Source organism: Mustelus asterias, unplaced genomic scaffold, assembly GCF_964213995.1.
Source record: "Mustelus asterias unplaced genomic scaffold, sMusAst1.hap1.1 HAP1_SCAFFOLD_79, whole genome shotgun sequence".
NCBI classification, from domain to species: Eukaryota; Metazoa; Chordata; class Chondrichthyes; order Carcharhiniformes; family Triakidae; genus Mustelus; species Mustelus asterias.
In genome coordinates, this window is record NW_027590137.1 from 1,024,386 (window position 1) to 1,043,716 (window position 19,331).

The 19,331-nt window shown below is 48.3% G+C and overlaps 2 protein-coding genes and 1 pseudogene across 4 annotated transcripts in view; 2 read left to right on the plus strand and 1 right to left on the minus strand.

The window, feature by feature from the left end:
* LOC144483802 (uncharacterized) overlaps window positions 1-19,331 on the plus strand; it is a 186,477-nt gene that overhangs the window by 140,751 nt on the left and 26,395 nt on the right. Inside the window, exon 10 of the mRNA XM_078202341.1 lies at window positions 11,491-12,759. Coding sequence (XP_078058467.1) covers window positions 11,491-12,759 — 1,269 coding nt within the window. The remainder of the gene's footprint in view (window positions 1-11,490; window positions 12,760-19,331) is intronic.
* Window positions 2,845-15,558, minus strand: LOC144483820 (uncharacterized; annotated as a pseudogene).
* LOC144483823 (uncharacterized) lies at window positions 11,111-18,331 on the plus strand. Of its 3 annotated transcripts, none has more exons than XM_078202368.1 (2): window positions 11,111-11,461; window positions 16,372-18,331. In XM_078202368.1, exon 2 carries the CDS (start codon window positions 16,730-16,732, stop codon window positions 17,708-17,710), a length of 981 nt encoding a protein of 326 aa, XP_078058494.1. In that variant the 5' UTR covers window positions 11,111-11,461; window positions 16,372-16,729; the 3' UTR covers window positions 17,711-18,331. The 3 variants fall into 3 exon arrangements, with proteins under 3 accessions (XP_078058494.1, XP_078058492.1, XP_078058495.1); XM_078202366.1 differs by lacking the exon at window positions 11,111-11,461 and adding an exon at window positions 14,765-14,903; XM_078202369.1 differs by lacking the exon at window positions 11,111-11,461 and adding an exon at window positions 14,915-14,933.

Sequence of the window (19,331 nt, forward strand, 5' to 3'; positions counted from 1 at the left end):
ATTTATCCAATTCCCTTTGAAAGTTACTATTAAACCTGCTTCTAGCACCTGTCAGTTTGCGCATTCCAGATCATATGAAGTTATTGTGTAAAAAATTCTCCTTATCACCCCCTCCAGTTCTGTTGTCAGTTATGTTAAATCTCTGTATCATCTGCTTACAGACCCTCCTGCACCTGGGAAATAGATTCTCTCCATCGACAGACTTCCTGCTCCTGGGAGATAATTACTCTCCATTGACACTATAATAAATCATTTGTCATTTTAAACATCTCTATTAAATCGCTCCATCACATTCCCTAATCTAAGATGGATAACCCATGTTTTTCCTGCCCTGAAGAATTATATGGACTCAAAATGTTAACTGTTTCTCTCTGAACAGATGCCGCCGGACCTGCCGGGTTTTTCTGCTTTTCTCCCTGTTTTTCCTTCTATAATCAATCAGAAACTCTTCATGATTTTGAACATCTTGATCAAATAGGAACACACAGAGCCTGAGAGAGGTACAGAGGGAGAGACAGAAAGACTGAGAGAAAAATTTAGAAAGATTTTAAAAAGTAGAAAGGAAGCAATCGAAGATAAAAGCTGAGAAACAGAGGAAACAAGCAATACAGAGAGAATGATATAGAATTTAAGGGAGCAGGCTATCAGTTCCCAGCTATGGGGAGCAGAGTCGGCATCTCCACATCAGAGCAGAGGGAACTCAGTGGGCGGCACGGAAGCACAGCGGTTAGCACTGCTGCTTCACAGCTCCAGGAACCTGAGCTCGATTCCCGGCTCGGGTCGCTGTCTGTGTGGAGTTTGCACACTCTCCTCGTGTCTGCGTAGGTTTCCTCCGGGTGCTCCTTCCTTCCTCCAAAGATGTGTGGGTTAGGCTGATTGGCCATGCTAAATTTGCCCCTTAGTGTTCTGAGATGTGTAGGTTAGAGGGATTAGCGGGTAAATATATGTAGGGATATGGGGGTCGGGCCTGGGTGGGATTGTGGTCGGTGCAGACTCGATGGGCCGAATGGCCTCCTCCTGCACTGTAGGGTTTCTATGATTTAGAAACTGATCCACAGACACAGCTGGTTTTATCTGCAAATGGAAACTCTGAACAGAAATAACTGACTCATTTGTAAATGTCACCACAATGTGACCTGTGTGACTCTGCCCTGACTCTCTGGACAGATACAGGCCGCATTGACAGATGTTCTCACCAGGTTGTGGTCCCTGGATTTATTTTCTGCTCAGAAGTGAGATGTGAGATTTGGAACCGGCAGCAGGGAAACAGGAAGTTGTGTTACCTGAGAGTGAAACAGCCGGCGTCAGTTTGATGTTATCACCATGAACAGTCTTCCTGTCTGTGAGGGTGAACTCACTCTGACAGCATCAAGAACAACCACACAGATTGCTGCCAGTCTCAGCATTACAGTCACCTCCATTCCTATTTTAAACAATAAAGGAGATTATTTGGACTTTTAACACATTCACTGAATTGGGAGATGGACTGAGGGTCATCACTGGGAGAAATGAGGAGGAATTAGAGAACAAATGAGTTTTCCCAAAGAGGGTTATTAGAAAAGAGGAGATTTAAAGTGAGTCAGGGCCTGTCAGAGGAAGTGGGAGAGAGAAACAGAGAGGATTGAATCTCCATCAATTAGATGTTTTCTCAGACAGCGAAGAGAGATGAAGCGTGTTTGTGCTTTTTCAGAGAGAGATAACGAGAGAGAGAAAACAATGAATAAGTTTAAGCAGATCTGAAATAGGAAGGTTAAATGAGTGAGTGTTTGAAAGAACGATAGAGAGACATTAAGTGACGAAGACAGTTTCTGAGAGGAGAGAGGTTAAGTGAAAATGAGAGAGGAGCGAGGTTAGAGTGTAAGAGAGGTGGAAGGTGAGGTAAGTGTGAGTGAATGCCTGGAGAGGGAGAGAGACAATTCAGTGAGTGTGAGAGAGATGAGAGATGCTGAGCGATTGAGTTTCTGAGAGAGAGGAGATGTTAAGTGACTGAATGTCGGAAAGAGAGGAGAGCAGGTTCACACCCAGGGGTCACTGAGAATGATCAAAATAAGGAGATCACCCAGAAAACTACCAACAGGAAACTTCAGCTGAACACATCACTCATTCTTAAATGATCAGTCAGGGCTCTGATGCTGCTCAGCTTCTCTCTGTTCTGTTTATAATGGTTAAAGGCTGATAGGAGTGAGGTTTATTTAGAAGGATAGTGGATGGGAAGCACACAACAAAACTGAGAATTCTTGGACACACACTGCAGCTCCTTCTCTATCTGGGAATCAAATTGTTGTCTAATTGTCCCAGCAGTTAACAGGCTCCTTTGAACGTCTCCAGCTGCTACTTTGATGCAGACTTCAACCAATTTATTTTAAGCCAGTTTCTGTTCAATAAACCAGGACTGACACACACACATTAAAATGTTTTAGACTTTTTTGCATTTTTAGTCTGGAAACCTAAACCTGCCGTTTCACTCTCAGTCAGGAATAGATCCCAGTTTTACACCAATCTTTGACAGCACGTTTCCAGCATTCACCATTGTTCTTCCTGACTCTAAACACAGTTGTAAAGGAGCTTCTTTTCCGTGTCTAGGAGCTCGGAACCATGGAAAAGAACGACTGGGACACATTTTTTACACACCTCAGGATTCACCCACGCGGGGACTTTGCTGTCAGTGAAAAGTGACGAAAAAGACCAAAGTGCTGTTTGTCCCTCTCAGCGTGACCCTGAAGGACTGTGTCAAGAATGAAGTTCTGTTCCTACTGTATGATCCTCCCTCAGATTGCCCTTTCTGAGCTCCAGCCTGGTGACGTTAAACACTCAAATGGAAAAGACAAAAATCTACAACAATGATTCAATCAAATGTCGATTTCACATTTATTCAGAATATCAAACCTCAACAGAAGAAAAAAGTCAGAGTGAAGATGATTCAGACCTGGATATGATTAACAGCATCAATAAGTGTAGAATCCAAACCTTGCAGTCGTTTGTGAACTCGCTGGTGTGTTAGCAGGTGGGATGACTGAATAAATCCCTTTCCACAGACATTACAGGTGAACGGCCTCTCCCCAGTGTGAACTCGCTGGTGTTTCAGAAGATAAGAGAAATGAGAAAATCCCTTCCCACAGACAGAGCAGGTAAATGTGAATTTTCTGATGTGTCAGCAGGTTGGATGACTGACTGAATCCCTTCCCACACATGGAGCAGGTGAACGGCCTCTCCCCAGTGTGAACTCGCTGGTGATTCAATAGGTTGGATGAACGAGTGAATCGCTTCCCACACATGGAGCAAGTGAATGGCCTCTCCTCACTGTGAACGTGCTGGTGTGTCAGAAGGTTGTATGAACGGGTGAATCCCTTCCCACATTCAGAGCAGGTGAACGGTCGATCCCCGGTATGGAGCTGCTGGTGTATCAGAAGGTTGGATGAATTAATGAATCCCTTCCCACAGTCGGAGCAGGTGAAGGGCCTCTCCCCAGTGTGAATTCTCTGGTGGTTCAATGGGGCAGATGGGCAGCTGAATCCCTTCCCACACACACAGCAGGTGAATGGCCTCTCCCCAGTGTGAGTATATTGGTGCGTCAGCAGATCCTTTTTGTTTTTAAAGCCCTTCTCACAGTCAGAACAATTTAAAAGTTTGTTGTCAGAGTGAACAAGTTGATGTGTCTGCAGGTGGGATGACTGAATGAATCCTTTCCCACACACAGAGCAGGTGAATGGTCTCTCCCCAGTGTGAATGCGTTGGTGTGTCAGCAGATCTTTTTTGCATTTAAAACTCTTCTCACAGTCAGAAGATGGAAACAGTCTCTCATCAGTGTGAACAAGTTGGTGTGTCACAATGTGGGATGAGCGAGTGAATCCCTTCCCACACACAGGGCAGGTGAACGGCCTCTTCCCAGTATGAACCCGTTGGTGAGTCAGAAGGTTCTGTGAATGGGTGAATCCCTTCCGACACTCGGAGCAGGTGAACGGTCTCTCCCCAGTGTGACTGCACCAATGAACTTCCAGTTGTGATGGGAAACCGAATCCTTTCCCGCACTCCACACATTTCCACGGTTTCTCCATGGTGCTTGTGCCCTTGTGTTTCTCCAGGTTGGATGATCAGTTGAAACCTCGTCCACACACACAACATACATGTAGTTTCACTCTGCTGTGAACTGTGTGATGTTCTTTCAGACTGTGGACTGGTTAAAGCTCTTTCCACAGTCAGTTCACTGGAACACTCCCAATCGGGTGTGTGTTTGTTCCAATGCTTTTCCGGTCACACTGATGTTTAAAATTTTTGCTGACAGACAGAAGAGTCAAACATTTCTCCTCCCGCATTCAAAGACCAATGATCTTCAGCTCCAAATGAACAAAATGACTTTGCGAGTCATGATGTTCGGTTTGAGTTTTCTGTCTACCAATCCTCCACTTCCAATATCCTGCAAAAAAAATTTGGAAAAGTCATCACTGTCAGTCCGGAATAGAAACTCTGAACAGACAATTCTAGTTTCTCCGGAACATTTTTTCCTCTCTTGTTCCCCAAAATCTGGAAATCCCCGTCCCACACACTCTCCCTCCTCCCTGGGCTTAAACCCATCTCACCATCTGCATCATTTCTTTCCTCCACTCCCAGTTTTCTCCCTCCCTCTCCTCTGTCTGTGTTCAGTTCTCCAGCTGCTGTCTGCAGACTGACAATAAAACCAATGGGTCTTCCTGGGGGTGTTGGGGCCTCCAGCGGGTGTTTGTGAATCCTCCCCGCCCACCTCCCAGGGTTTCCTTCCTTCCCAGAGATCAGAGTCCTCATTGATTTGAGGCCAAAGTGTAACCTCTTATTTATTGTCCCCCTCCCCCATCCTCTGATGTGAACCTTCCTCCAGTGGCTGAGCCAGGATGGGGCCGTTAACCTGGGCCTGTTCCCGGGAGGGAGAAGCCCTGCAGCTGCAAACCAGGGAGCTGACAATGATTCTGAAGGGTTTGCGGATCCACAAAGTGTTTCCAAATCCTCCCAGCCACCGCCTAACGCTGACTCCGCTTCTCCGGGACAAACAAGCGCCAAGGACAGCAATGACACTGCGCATGCTCCACATCACAATGCCCGGGGACTGATTGACGGCAGCTCCGGACCAATAGGAAGAGGGGGCGGTGCTGGAGGACCGAGCGGGAGCGGCTGGTCCTCCAACCAATCGGAGTGAATGAGGGGCGGGGCTGGAGGACCTGAAGCATGCGCAGTGCGGGTAATGGCGACGGACAGAGGGACGGTTTTAACTCGGAAGCGAGATCAATACCAGGTAGAGGGCGGCGCGCGGGGAATGATAAATGTGGCGGGTGGGTGGAGAGACTTTGTAAACATGTTGTTCAAACCCAAACCCCGGAAATGAACTTCCCGGTCCCCCGCTTTGTACCAAATGGAGCGGCAGCTTGTAGTGTTAGACCCGGGCTGACTGCCGCCTGTGGTAAACCACTGTTAAGCTTATTGCCTGTGTGTGTGTGGCATGTCTGGGCATGCCCCTGCCAGCCCTGCATGAGACTCCTCCCCCCCCCCCCCCCCCGCCTCCAGGTATGAAGGTGACTGCTCCCCACCCTCCTGCCTCAGTTGCTGGACCAGTTCATCAGCATGGGTGTGTGCTCCAAGTCTTTTGCGAATAAAAGCCTATTTGTTCTTGCATACAAACTAGTCTTTGCTTGATTGATAGTGCATCACCGCCATTGAGGCTGCATGTGGGAGGCCGGCAGGGATTGTGATCGGGGAGTGATGTCACAATGGAATGGGTGAGGGTGTGACGTCACAATGGAATGTGTGAGGGTGTGACGTCACAATGGAATGGGTGAGAGTGTGACGTCACAATGGAATGGGTCGGAGTGTGACGTCACAATGGAATGGGTGAGGGTGTGACGTCACAATGGAATGGGTCGGAGTGTGAGGTCACAATGGAATGGGTGAGGGTTCCAAATTCGCCCGACTTCGGTCATTGCCAAGATTTCCGAGTCCATTATTAAAGCTGAGATCACAGAGTACTTGGAAGTGCAGGATAAAGTAGGACTGAGTCAGCACGGCTTTGTCAAGGGGAGGTCATGTCTGACAAATCTGTTAGAGTTCTTTGAGGAGCTTTTGATTTGATTTATTATTGTCACATGTATTAACATACAGTGAAAAGTGTTGTTTCTTGCACGGTATACAGAGAAAACATACCATTCATAGAGAAGGAAATGAGAGAGTGCAGAATGTAGTGTTACAGTCAGAGTGAGAGTGTAGAGAAAGATCAACTGAATGCAAGGTAAGTCCATTCAAAAGACTGACAGCAGCAGAGAAGAAGCTATTCTTGAGTCGGTGGTACGTAACCTCAGACTTTTGTATCTTTATCCCGAGGGAAGAAGGTGGAAGAGAGAATGTCGGGGTGCTTGGGGTCCTTAACTATGCTGGCTGCTTTGCCGAGGCAGCGGGAAGTGTAGACAGAGTCAATGGATGGGAGGCTGGTTCGCATGATGGATTGGGCTACATTCACAACCTTTTGTAGATCCTTGCAGTCTTGGGCAGAGCAGGAGCCATACCAAGCTGTGCTACAACCAGAAAGAATGCTTTCTATGGTGCATTTGTAAAGGTTGGTGAGAGTCGTAGCTGACATGCCAAATTTCCATAGTCTTCTGAGAAAGTAGAGGCGTTGGTGAGCTTTCTTAACAAGAGTGTCGACATGGGGAGACCAGGACATGTTTTTGGTGATCTGGATACCTAAAAACCTGAAACTCTCGACCCTTTCTACTTCGTCCCCATTGATGTCGACATGGGCATGTTCTTCTTTATGCTTCCTCAAGTCGATGACAATCTCCTTTGTTTTGTTGACATTGAGGGAGGGATTATTGTTGCCGCACCAGTTCACCAGGTTCTCTATCTCATTCCTGTACTCTGTCTCATCATTGTTTGAAATCCGACCCAGTGCTGTGGTGTCGTCAGCAAACTTGAAAATCGAATTGGAGGGAAATTTAGCCGCACAGTCATAGGTGTAGAAGGAGTATGTTAGGGGGCTGAGAACACAGCCTCGTGGGGCACTGGTGTTGAGGATGATCGTGGAGGAGGTGTTGTTGCCTATCCTTACTGATTGTGGTCTGTGAGTTAGGAAGTTCAGGATCCAGTTGCAGAGGAAGGTGCCGAGACCCAGGCCACGGAGTTTGGAGATGAGTTTCGTGGGACTAATAGTGTTGAAGGCTGAGCTGTAGTCAACAAATAGGAGTCTGACATAGGTGTCCTTGTTATCTAGCTGTTCCAAGGTTGAGTACAGGGCCAGGGAAATGGCGTCTGCTGTGGACCTGTTGCGGCGGCAGGCAAACTGTAGTGGATCCAGATAGTCCGGGAGGCTGGAATTGATTCGTACCGTGACAAACCTTTCGAAGGACTTCATCATGATGGATGTCAGAGCCACCGGCCGATAGTCATTAAGACACGCTGCTTGGTTTTTCTTAGGTACCAGGATGATGGTCATCTTTCTTGAAGCAGATAGGGACCTCAGATTGTTGTAAAGAGAGGTTGAAGATGTCTGTGAATACCTCTGCCAGCTAATCCGCACAGGATCTGAATGCACATCCGGGTATCCCATCCGGGCCAGTTGCTTTCTGTGGGTCGACCTTGAAGAAAGCTGCTCTGACATCTGCAATGGAGACCCCAGATACAGGTTCATCCAGGGCTTCCAGGGTGGAGGGCATGCTCTCGCTTTCCTCTTGCTCAAAACGAATGCATTGAGCTCATCAGGGAGATGTGCGTTGGAGCCGGCGATTTTACATGCCTTCATCTTGTCGCCTGTTATGTCTTGCAGACCTTGCCACAGTCAGCGGGGGTTGGTGTGGCTCGCCTGGGACTCTAGCTTGGTCCGGTATTGTCTTTTGGCATCTTTGATGGATCTCCTTAGATCATATCTGGTAACAAAGAAGTTAGATAAAGGAGAACTAGTGGACCTGATTTATTTAGATTTCCAGAAGGCCTTTGACAAGGTGCTGCAGAGGAAACTGTTAAATAAGTTAAGTGCCCATGGTGTTAAGGGTAAGATCCTGGCATGGATAGAGGATTGGCTGGCAGAAGGCAGAGAGTGGGGATAAAGGGGTCTTTCTCAGGATGGCAGCCGGTGACCAGTGGTGTGCCTCAGGGGTCAGTGTTGGGACCACAACTTTTCACAATATACATTAACGATTTGGAGGAAGGAACTGAAGGTACTGTTGCTAAGTTTGCAGATGATACAAAGATATGTCGAGGGACAGGTAGTATTGAGGAAGCAGGGGGGCTGCAGAAGGACTTGGACAGGTTAGGAGAGTGGGCAAAGAAGTGGCAGATGGAATACAATGTGGAAATGTGTGAGGTTTTGCACTTTGGAAGGAGGAATGGAGACATCAACTATTTTCTAAATGGGGAAATGCTTAGGAAATCAGAAACACAAAGGGACTTGGAAGTCATTGTTCAAGATTCTCTTCAAGTTAACGTGCAGGTTCAGTTGGCAGTTAGGAAGGAAAATGCAATGTTAGCATTCATGTCGATAGGCCTAGTATACAAGAGCAGGGATATATTTCTGAGGCTGCGTAAGGCTCTGGTCAGTCCCCATTTGGACTATTGTGAGCAGTTTTGGTCCCCATATCTAAGGAAGGATGTGCTGGCTTTGGAAAAGGTCCAGAGGAGGTTCACAAGAATGATCCCTGGAATGAAGAGCTTGTCCTATGAGGAACAGTTCAGGACTCTGGGTCTGTACTCATTGGAGTTTATAAGGATGAGGGGGGATCTTATTGAAACTTACAGGATACTGCGAGGCCTGGATAGAGTGGACGTGGAGAGAATGTTTCCACTAGTAGGAACAGCTAGAAATAGAGGGCACAACCTCAGACTAAAGGGCCGATCCTTTAAAACAGAGAGGAGGAGGAATTTCTTCAGCCAGAGTGGTGAATCTGTGGAACTCTTTGCTGCAGAAGGCTGTGGAGGCCAGGTCATTGAGTGTCTTTAAGACAGAGATAGATAGGTTCCTGATTAATGAGGGGATCAGGGATTATGGGGAAAAGGCAGGAGAATGGGGATGAGAAAAATATCAGCCAAGATTGAATGGCGGAGCAGACTCGATGGGCCGAGTGGCCTAATTCTGTTACTGTGTCTTATGGTCTAATGAGTTGAGACTGGGGTGGCGTCGGACGATGTCACTGAGGTGGAAATAGGCAGTCTTGATGATGATGTGGCTGGAAGCTCATCCTGGAGTGAAATATTTCACCATGGTTGTGAACAGCCTGGTTCCGGCTCCGACAGGGAGTGGAGTTTGTGGTGGGGACTGAAGACAATGGGTTCAGACTTCCCAGTATTTATATGGGTGAAACTTCTGTTCTCTTCGTCCTGGATGTCAGACAAGTCAGGATGGTGTGTGGGTTGGAGGGGAACTTGGAGCTGATGGTGCTAACCACTGTGCCACCGTGCTGCAGAATGCTAAATGGAATGAGAGAGAGAGTGTATGTGTGAGGGGCGTGGGTGGAGATTTAAAGAATGTTCCATAGAAACTACAATTGTCTGTTTTGAATTTCTACCATGTGCTGACAGTGATGATTTTTGTAAACTGCTTTCAGTGGATATTGGAAGGAGAGGTTTTGACTGGAAAAGCACTGAGATTCTCACACCCGTATCAGAGTGTTCCAGTGCACTGATTGTGGAAAGACACAAGGACTCAGACACCATGGAGAAACCATGGAAATGTGGAGACTGTGGGAAGGGATTCAGAGCCCCATCTGGGGTGGAATCTCATCGACGCAGTCACACCGGGGAGAGACCGTTCATATGCTCCACTTGTGGGAAGGGATTCAATCATTCATCGAATCTGCTGAGAGAGAGAGAGAGAGAAAGATTGAGAGAGAAAGAATCCAACCCCTGCAATCACTTGTGAACTTGTTGGTGTCTCTGCAGGTTGGATGACCGATTGAATCCATTTCCCACACACAGAGCAGGTGAACGGTCTGTCCCCGGTGTGAACTCGCTGGTGTCTCTGCCACGTGGATGACCTCCTAAACCTCTTTGTGCAGTGAGAGCAGCTAACCAGTCTCTCGTCAGTGTGAATGGGTTGGTGGACCATCAGTTCTCGAGAGCTTTTGAAGCCACTCCCACAGTCAGAGCATTTAAAGGGTCTGTCTTGGGTGTGAGTGACCTTGTGGCTCAACAGGTTGGGCAACTGAGTGAATCCCTTCCCACACACAGAGCAGGTGAACGGTCTCTCCCCAGTGTGAATGCGCTGGTGGGTCAGCAGATTGTTTAACCGAGTGAATCCCTTCCCACACACAGAGCAGGTGAATGGTCTGTCCCCAGTGTGAACTCCCTGGTGTGTTTGTAAATGGGATAACTGAGTGAATCCCTTCCCACACGCACAGCAGGTGAATGGTCTCTCTCCAGTGTGACTGCGCCGATGAGTTTCCAGTGCAGATGGGAACCTGAATCCTTTCCCACAGTCCCCACATTTACACAATTTCTCCATGGTGCGGGTGTCCTTGTGACTGTCCAGGCTTGACAATCAGTTCAGTTACAACAAAACATGGGTGCAGTCTCTCTGCTGCAATGTATTTTCAGGCTGTTTAACTGGTTAAAGTTCTTTCCACAGTCACTCAGGTGTGTTCATGTTTCAGCGTGTGTGTGTCTCGGTGCTTTTCCAGTCACACTGATGTTTAAAATCTCCTGAAGCAGACAGAGCAGAGAAACATTTCCATTCTAGATTCAAAGGTTGATGATATTCAGGTCCCAATGAACTGAGTGACGATGTTAGATTTTGATGTGAGGTTTGGTTTGATATTCGTCTTTAAATCTTCACCTTCTGATATCCTGCAAAAGGAATTTACAAACATCATCAGTGTCAGCACAGGATAGAAATTCAGAACAGACAATTCTAATTTCCAATGAACATTCTTTCCTCTCTCATCCCCAAAGCTGTGAATCTCCATCCCACACACTCTCCCTCCATTCTCACTCTGCTGTATCTAATATTCACCCTCCCAATTCTCCTGAAGGTACTGATTGAGGCTGATTGACAGATCCATGCTCACTGCTTCCTGTCCACCACACACAAATCATAAGAAACAGGAGCTGCGGTTGGCCATTCAGCCCATCGAACTGCCTCAACCATTCATTGAGAATTGGCTGATCTACCGCAGCATCATTTCCCACGCTATCCCCCAGATAGAGAGAGAATAGAGCCAATGTTTCGAGTCTGGAGGGAGGAAAGAATGTTCCATAGAAATTAGAATTGTCTGTTCTGAATTTCTATCCTGCACTGACACTGATGACCTCTGCAAACTTGTTTTACAGGAAATTGAAAGAGGAATCACAGACCGAAATCTCAGACGTTGTGTCTAGATCTGACAGAGTCATATTCCTCGGGACCTGAATATCATCGGCCTTTAAATCAAGGAGAAATGGTTGTCCGGTCTGGTGACTTGAAAAGATTTCAAACATCAGTGTGACTGGAAAAGTGCCAACACGCTGCAACACTGGAGTGAGTGTGTTCTAGTGCATTGACTCAAGAGCTTTAACCAGTTACACAGCAATAAATATCACACCATTCACAGCGGGGGTGGGGGGACTGTTCTGTGTGTGGACGAGTGTTCAACTGAAGAGAAAGGAAAGAACACCTGCACCATGGAGAAACCATGGAAATGTGGGGACTGTGGGAAGAGATACAGAGCCCCATCAGAGCTGGAAGATCATCGGCACAGCCACACTGGGGAGAGACCATTTACTTGCTCTCAGTGTGGGGAGGGATTCACTCGGGTATCCCAGCTGCAGAGACACCAGCGAGCTCACACTGGGGAGAGGCCCTTCACCTGCTCTCAGTGTGGGAAGGGATTCACTCGGTCATCCAGCCTGCAGGCACACCAGCGAGTTCACACTGGGGAGAGACCGTTCACCTGCTCTCAGTGTGAGAAGGGGTTCAGTCAATTGGCTAACCTGCAGAGACACCAGCGAGTTCACACTGGGGAGAGGCCGTTCACCTGCTCTCAGTGTGAGAAAGGGTTCAGTCATTTAGCTAACCTGCAGAGACACCAGCGAGTTCACACAGGGGAGAGACCTTTCACCTGCTTTCAGTGTGGGAAGGGATTCACTGATTTATCCACCCTGCGGAGACACCAGCGAGTTCACACTGGGGAGTGGCCGTTCACCTGCTCTGAGTGTGAGAAGGGGTTCAGTCAATTATCTAACCTGCAGAAGCACCAGCGAATTCACACTGGGGAGAGATCGTTCACCTGCTCTCATTGTGGGAAGGGATTCACAGATTTATCCACTCTGCGGAGACACCAGCGAGTTCACACTGGGGAGTGGCCTTTCACCTGCTCTATGTGTGGGAAGGGGTTCAGTCAATTAGCTAAGCTGGAGACCCACCAGCGAATTCACACTGGGGAGAGACCGTTCACCTGCTCTCAGTGTGGGAAGGGATTCACTGATTTATTCACCCTGCGGACTCACCAGCGAGTTCACACTGGGGAGAGGCCGTTCACCTGCTCTCAGTGTGAGAAGGGGTTCAGTCAATTATCCAACCTGCAGAAGCACCAGCGAGTTCACACTGGGGAGAGACCGTTCACCTGCTCTCAGTGCGGGAAGGGGTTCAGTCAATTATCTAACCTGCAGACGCACCAGCGCCTTCATACTGGGGAGAGACCGTTCACCTGCTCTCAGTGTGGGAAGGGGTTCAGTCAATTATCCACCCTGCGGACACACCAGCGAGTTCACACTGGGGAGAGACCATTCACCTGCTCTCAGTGTGGGAAGGGTTTCAGAGTTTCATCCGCCCTGCTGAGACACCAAAATGCTCATGAGTGATTCCAGGGGTTGGATTCTGCTGTTATTGTTTCTGCTCTCAATTACATCCAGGACTGCATTTTGTTCATTCTCACAGTTGGTCAATGGGGAGGGTCGGAGGGTTTCTTTCTGCTGGACTGGCCGGTCTCATGACTTTGCCTCCAGTGGGCTGATGCTCTTTGAGTCTTGTTGCGAATACCTGGTTTCAGATTTCACACGGATCACAGAGTGACAGGGTGTGAGGAAGTTAAGAGTTACTATTTCTGTTTGAAACTTCCCAAATGCTCATCCAATTTCCTTTGTAATTGTTTATTGTCTCCACTTCCTCCACCCTCGTAGGCAGCGAGTTCCAGGTCATTACCATTCGCTGCATCAGAATATTCTTCCTCACATCCCCCCTTCCTCTCTGACCCAAAACCATAAATCTGTGTCCCCCTCGTCCTTCTCTCGTCAGCTAATGGGAACAGCTTTTCTTTGTCCATCTTATCTAAACCTGTCAGAATCTTGTCCACCTCTATCAAATCTACCCTCAACCTCCTTGCTCCAAGGGGAACAACCCTAGCCTGACATTGACAATAAAGAACAAACTAACAGAATATGTTAATACCTGAAATCAAATGGGAATGTTTAATTTCTGTTTTAAAGAAATCATGAATATATTGTCCCGTACAATAAAGGGATTTGAATAACTCAGCTTGAGTGCAGTTGAATGAAATGTCTCAATCGCGTATCCACCCACAGTCGAGAGGAAGTGTGGAATGTGTAGCTGGAAATCCCTCCCTAACAGCACTGTGGGTGTACTTACACCTTCGGCATTATAGCAGTTCAGGAAGGCAGTGTTGGCGCTGATCGTGGCCGAGGCAGCTACATACAGCCACATATTCTGTTATAACTGAAGGACTGCAGATTAAATGTGCGGCATTATGGGACTGGACTATCTTGACCACATTCCTGTGACTGCTCAGTTTCTGCAATCATGAACCATTAAAGCTGCTTAGCAGGGTCCTGACAGAGGACCTGGTGAGAATATTTACTCAGAATGAGTGAGAATGAAACTTATTCCAGGACCGGCTGGTGTTCAGTGGCTGAGATTCCCGAATCTGTAAAAAGGGGGTCTGACCAGTGGTAGGTAGTCCGGTAAGAAGCGTTCTCATGCATTATTTAAATTATTTTATCATGAAGTTGTGATCAGAACTGTGAGGGACTTGTAACCCAATAGTTGTTGAATTGACGGTAAACTCCAAGTAGCACTGGACTGAAAAGGGGGTCTGACCAAGAAGTGAAGTGATCTCAGGCATTGTTTAAATTACATCATCATTGGCCAACTTCCCCTTTGTGATGTCACAATGGAGTCCTGCCTGAATCAGCCAATAGGAATCACTCTGCTCCGCGGTGACGTCTCCGGGTTCCAGTGCTCAGGCCCGGGCGCGCGGACCCGGGAGCTCCGCCCCCACCCATTGTTCCCCTCCCCCTACACCACATCGAGCCAAGGTTTCCAGGCAACCGGCTGGCGGCTCCGGCCAGAGCGAGAAGCTGCTCGGTGATCTCCCCCTCCCCCCGGCCCGGGACTGCGCATGTCCAAGGGAGGGGGAAGCTGCGAATTGCAGGGCAGATCCTGCCCCCTGACCTTCTGAGGTGTTGATTAATAGGAAGAGTTGAAGGACCGGAAGGACTCTGGTCCTCCAGCTGATCAGAGTGTGGGCTTTGCGTGAATGAAGATTGAGCTTCAGACAGACTGAAACTTCCTCCTGTCTCCAACATCAGAGAGGTTGTTTCTGTAGTGAAGTGGTTGTCACGTTTGCCTGACACGCGAAAGGTCCCCGGGTCAGAACCGGGCAGGAATGTTAATTTGTTAATTCCAGCATCAAAGTGGGAAGGGGGAGGAAGGTGAGCTGTTGCCTGCCTGCCTGCTGTCCGGCCTGCCTGCCTGTCGTCTGGCCTGCCTGCCTGTCGTCTGGCCTGCCTGCCGTCTGGCCTGCCTGTCTTCCGTCCGTCCGCCCACTGGAGGGTGCTCTCTCCCTGGAGGGAGAGAGGACACGGAGTGACTTTCTTTCTTTTTTCTTTCCATCTATGGGAGGGAGGACTGCACGTTTCAACATCGAGGGACTGAGTGGTTGGGCTGGTGCCCTCATCATCAGAAGGTCGGTGCCTGAAAGGGATGGGGGGGTGAAGTAAATTCAGACTGTTTTTTCCATCTGGGGGGGGGCGGTGAAGACACCCCGGACTTGAACTGTTTGCGCCCAAAAGGGCTGGAGGAGTAAAGTCCCCCACCCACTGCTGCTGCCCCCAACACCGGCGCCCCCAACACCGGCACCCCCTCCCCTCTTTCCCCCTGACTGGGGCACCGGCCCCCCTCCGTGCCTTGTCCCTCGTCCTCCCTCCTGCTCCTCCGACCTCCTCTCTCGCTCCGGGGAGAGAGCACCTAGATCCCCATCCACCTACCCTACCCTCCCTTATTTTTCCCTCCTCTTATACGCCCTGCCGTGGCAGAGCCTTCTCGGCCCACCTATGCGGGCGTGGCAGCTACCAGAGCCCCCGCCGCTCCCAAGGCCCTGCCACCTTTTTCGTTGCTCACGCGGCAGCTCGGGGTGAAGTGCTACGCCCACCCCGACATGTCCATCGAGGCCTGTGTCAAGGCAATGGCTGGGGTTGTCGGCCCCTCAGCCATTGTCGCGGCCTCTAAGATGTACGGCCGGGCCGTATTCTTTTTGAAGGCCACCCACCCGCCACATTTATCATTCCCCGCGCGCCGCCCTCTACCTTGTATTGATCTCGCTTCCAAGTTGAAACCGTCCGTCCGCCGCCGCCATTACCCGCACTGCGCATGCTTCAGGTCCCGCCCCTCATTCACTCCGATTGGTTGGAGGACCAGCCGCTCCCGCTCGGTCCTCCAGCCCCGCCTCCTCTTCCTATTGGTCCGGAGCTGGCGTCAATCAGCTCCCGGGCATTGTGATGTGGAGCATGCGCAGTGTCATTGCTGTCCTTGGCGCTTGTTTGTCCCGGAGAAGCGGAGTCAGCGTTAGGCGGTGGCTGGGAGGATTTGGAAACACTTTGTGGATCCGCAAACCCTTCAGAATCATTGTCAGCTCCCTGGTTTGCAGCTGCGGGGCTTCTCCCTCCCTCCCTCCCTCCCGGGAACAGGCCCAGGTTAACGGCCCCATCCTGGCTCAGCCACTGGAGGATGGTTCACATCAGAGGATGGGGGAGGGGGACAATAAATAAGAGGTTACACTTTGGCCTCAAATCAATGAGGGTTCTGATCTCTGGGAAGGAAGGAAACCCTGGGAGGCGGGCGGGAAGGATTCACAAACACCCGCTGGAGGCCCCAACATCCCCAATAAGACCCATTGGTTTTATTGTCAGTCTGCAGACAGGAGCTGGAGAACTGAACCCAGACAGAGGAGAGGGAGGGAGAAAACTGGGAGTGGAGGAAAGAAATGGTGAGATGGGTTTGGATTTCAGCCCAGGGAGGAGGGAGAGTGTGTGGGACGGAGATTTACAGATTTGGGGGAACAAGAGAGGAAAAAATGTTCCAGACGAACTAGAATTGTCTGTTCAGAGTTTCTATCGTGTTCTGACAGTGATGACTTTTCTAAACTGTTTTTACAGGATATTGGAAGTGAAAGATTGGCAGACAGAAAATTCAAACCGGACATCACATCTGACAAAGTCATTCAGTTCCTTCGGAGCTGAATATCATTGGTCTTTGAATATAGAAAGAGAAATATTTGTCTGTTCTGCCTGTGGGCAAAGAAATTAAACATCAGTGTGACCGGAAAAGCATCGAGACAAACACACACCCGAGTGAGAGTGTTCCAGTGAACTGAATGTGGAAAGAGCTTTAACCAGTTACACAGCCTGAAAAAACATCACAGTTCACAGCAGGGTGAAACTACGTGTATGTTGTGTGTGTGGATGAGGCTTGAACTGATCATCCAACCTGGAGAAACACAAAGACACCCGCACCATGGAGAAACCGTGGAAATGTGTGGATTGTGGGAAGGGATTCGGTTTCCCATCACAACTGGAAGTTCATCGGCGCAGTCACACTGGGGAGAGACCGTTCACCTGCTCCGTCTGTGGGAAGGGATTCACCCATTCATACAACCTTCTGACTCACCAACGGGTTCACACTGGGGAGAGGCCGTTCACCTGCCCTGTGTGTGGGAAGGGATTCACTCGCTCATCCCACATTGTGACACACCAACTTGTTCACACTGATGAGAGAATGTTTACATGTTCTGACTGTGAGAAGAGTTTTAAATGCAAAAAGGATCTGCTGACACACCAACGAATTCACACTGGGGAGAGACCGTTCACCTGCTCTGTGTGTGGGAAAGGATTCATTCAGTCATCCCACTTGCAGACACATCAACTTGTTCACTCTGATAACAAACTTTTTAATTGTTCCCACTGTGAGAAGAGCTTTAAAAATAAAAAGGATCTGCTAACGCACCAATATGCTCACACTGGGGAGAGGCCATTCACCTGCTGTGTGTGTGGGAAGGGATTCAGCCGTCCATCTGCCCTATTGAACCACCAGAGAATTCACACTGGGGAGAGGCCCTTCACCTGCTCAGACTGTGGGAAGGGATTCACTCGTTCATCCAACTTATTGAATCACCAGCGAGTTCACACTGGGGAGAGGCCGTTCACCTGCTCTGTGTGTGGGAAGGGATTCAGTCAGTCATCCAACCTGCTGACACACCAGAAAGTTCACAGTGCGGAGAGGCCATTTACCTGCTCTGTCTGTGGGAAGGGATTTTCTCATTTATCTTATCTTCTGAAACACCAGCGAGTTCACACTGGGGAGAGGCCGTTCACCTGTAATGTCTGTGGAAAGGGATTTATTCAGTCATCCCACCTGCTAACACACCAGCGAGTTCACAAACGACTGCAAGGTTTGGATTCTACTCTTAATGATGCTGTTAATCATATCCAGGACTGAATCGTGTTCACTCTGACAGTCTTCATCCGTTGAGGTTTAATATTCTGAATAAATATGAAATAGACCAGCTTTGTTTTTTAAAATTGTTGTCGATTTTTGTCTTTCCCACCTGACCCCACATCACCAGGCTGGAGCTCAGAAAGGACAATCGGGGGAGGATCATATGGCAAACAGGACGCAGTCCTTCAGGGTCACAGAGAGGGACAAACAGCACTTTGCTCTTCCTCATCTCTCTTCACGACAGCAAAGTACCCGTGTGGTTTAATCCTGAGATGTGCAAGAACCTCAGTCGCTCCCTTCTATGTTTCAGCGCTCCTAGACCAGGAACAGAAGTTCCTTTACAACTGTGTTTAGAGTCAGGAAGAACAACAGTGAATGCTGGTAGGATGCTGCTAAATCAGAGATTGGTGCAAAACTCGGATCTGTTCCTGACTGAGAGTGAAACGGCAGGATTAGATTTCCAGACTGAAAATGCAGAAAAGTCTAAAATATTTTAATGTGTTTGTGTCAGTGCCAGTTTATTGAACAGAAACCAGTTTAAAATAAATTGGTTAAAGTCTGCATTAAAGTAGCAGCTGGAGAGTTCAAAGGAACCTGTTATCTGCTGGGACAATTAGACAACAATTTGATTCCCAGATAAAAAGGAGCTACAGCGTGTCCAAGAATTCCCAGTTTTATTGATGAGGCTTCCCACACACTGTCCTTTTAAATAAACCTCACTCCTATCAACCTTTAATCATTATAAACAGAATAGAGAGAAGAGTGAAGCTGTGCCTGTCCCTTTAACTGGAAACTGAACAGCATCAAGCCCCAACTGTCCCTTTAAGAATGAATGATGTGTTCAGCTGAAGATTCCTATTGGTAGTTTTCTGGGTGATCTCCTTATTTTGGATTATTCTCAGTGATCCTCAGTTGTGTGAACCTCTTCTCACTCACTTAATATCTCTCCTCTCTGTCAGATACTCACTTAATATCTCTCCCCTCTGTCAGGTACTCACTTAATATCTCTCCTCTCTGTCAGATACTCAATATCTCTCCTCTCTGTCAGGTACTCACTTAATATCTCTCCTCTCTGTCAGATACTCAATATCTCTCCTCTCTGTCAGATACTCAATATCTCTCCTCTCTGTCAGATACTCAATATCTCTCCTCTCTGTCAGATACTCAATATCTCTCCTCTCTGTCAGATACTCACTTAATATCTCTCCTCTCTGTCAGGTACTCACTTAATATCTCTCCTCTCTGTCAGATACTCAATATCTCTCCTCTCTGTCAGGTACTCAGTTAATATCTCTCCTCTCTGTCAGATACTGACTCACTTAACATCGCTCTCCTCTCAGACACTCATTTCACTTACCTTCCACCTCTACACTCAATTAAACACGCTCCTTTCACTCCCTTACCTCTCTCTCAAATACTGTCTCAGTCACTTAACCTCTATCTTTCTCTCAGACACTCATTCATTTAACTTTTTTATGTCAGATAGTGCTGAAACTCACTTAATTTTTTTATTCTCTGGTTATCTCTCTCTAAAAAAGCACCAAACACCTTCAATCTCTCTTCTCTGTCTGAGACAACATCGAATTTACAGAGACTCAATCTTCTCTCTCTGTTTTTTTTA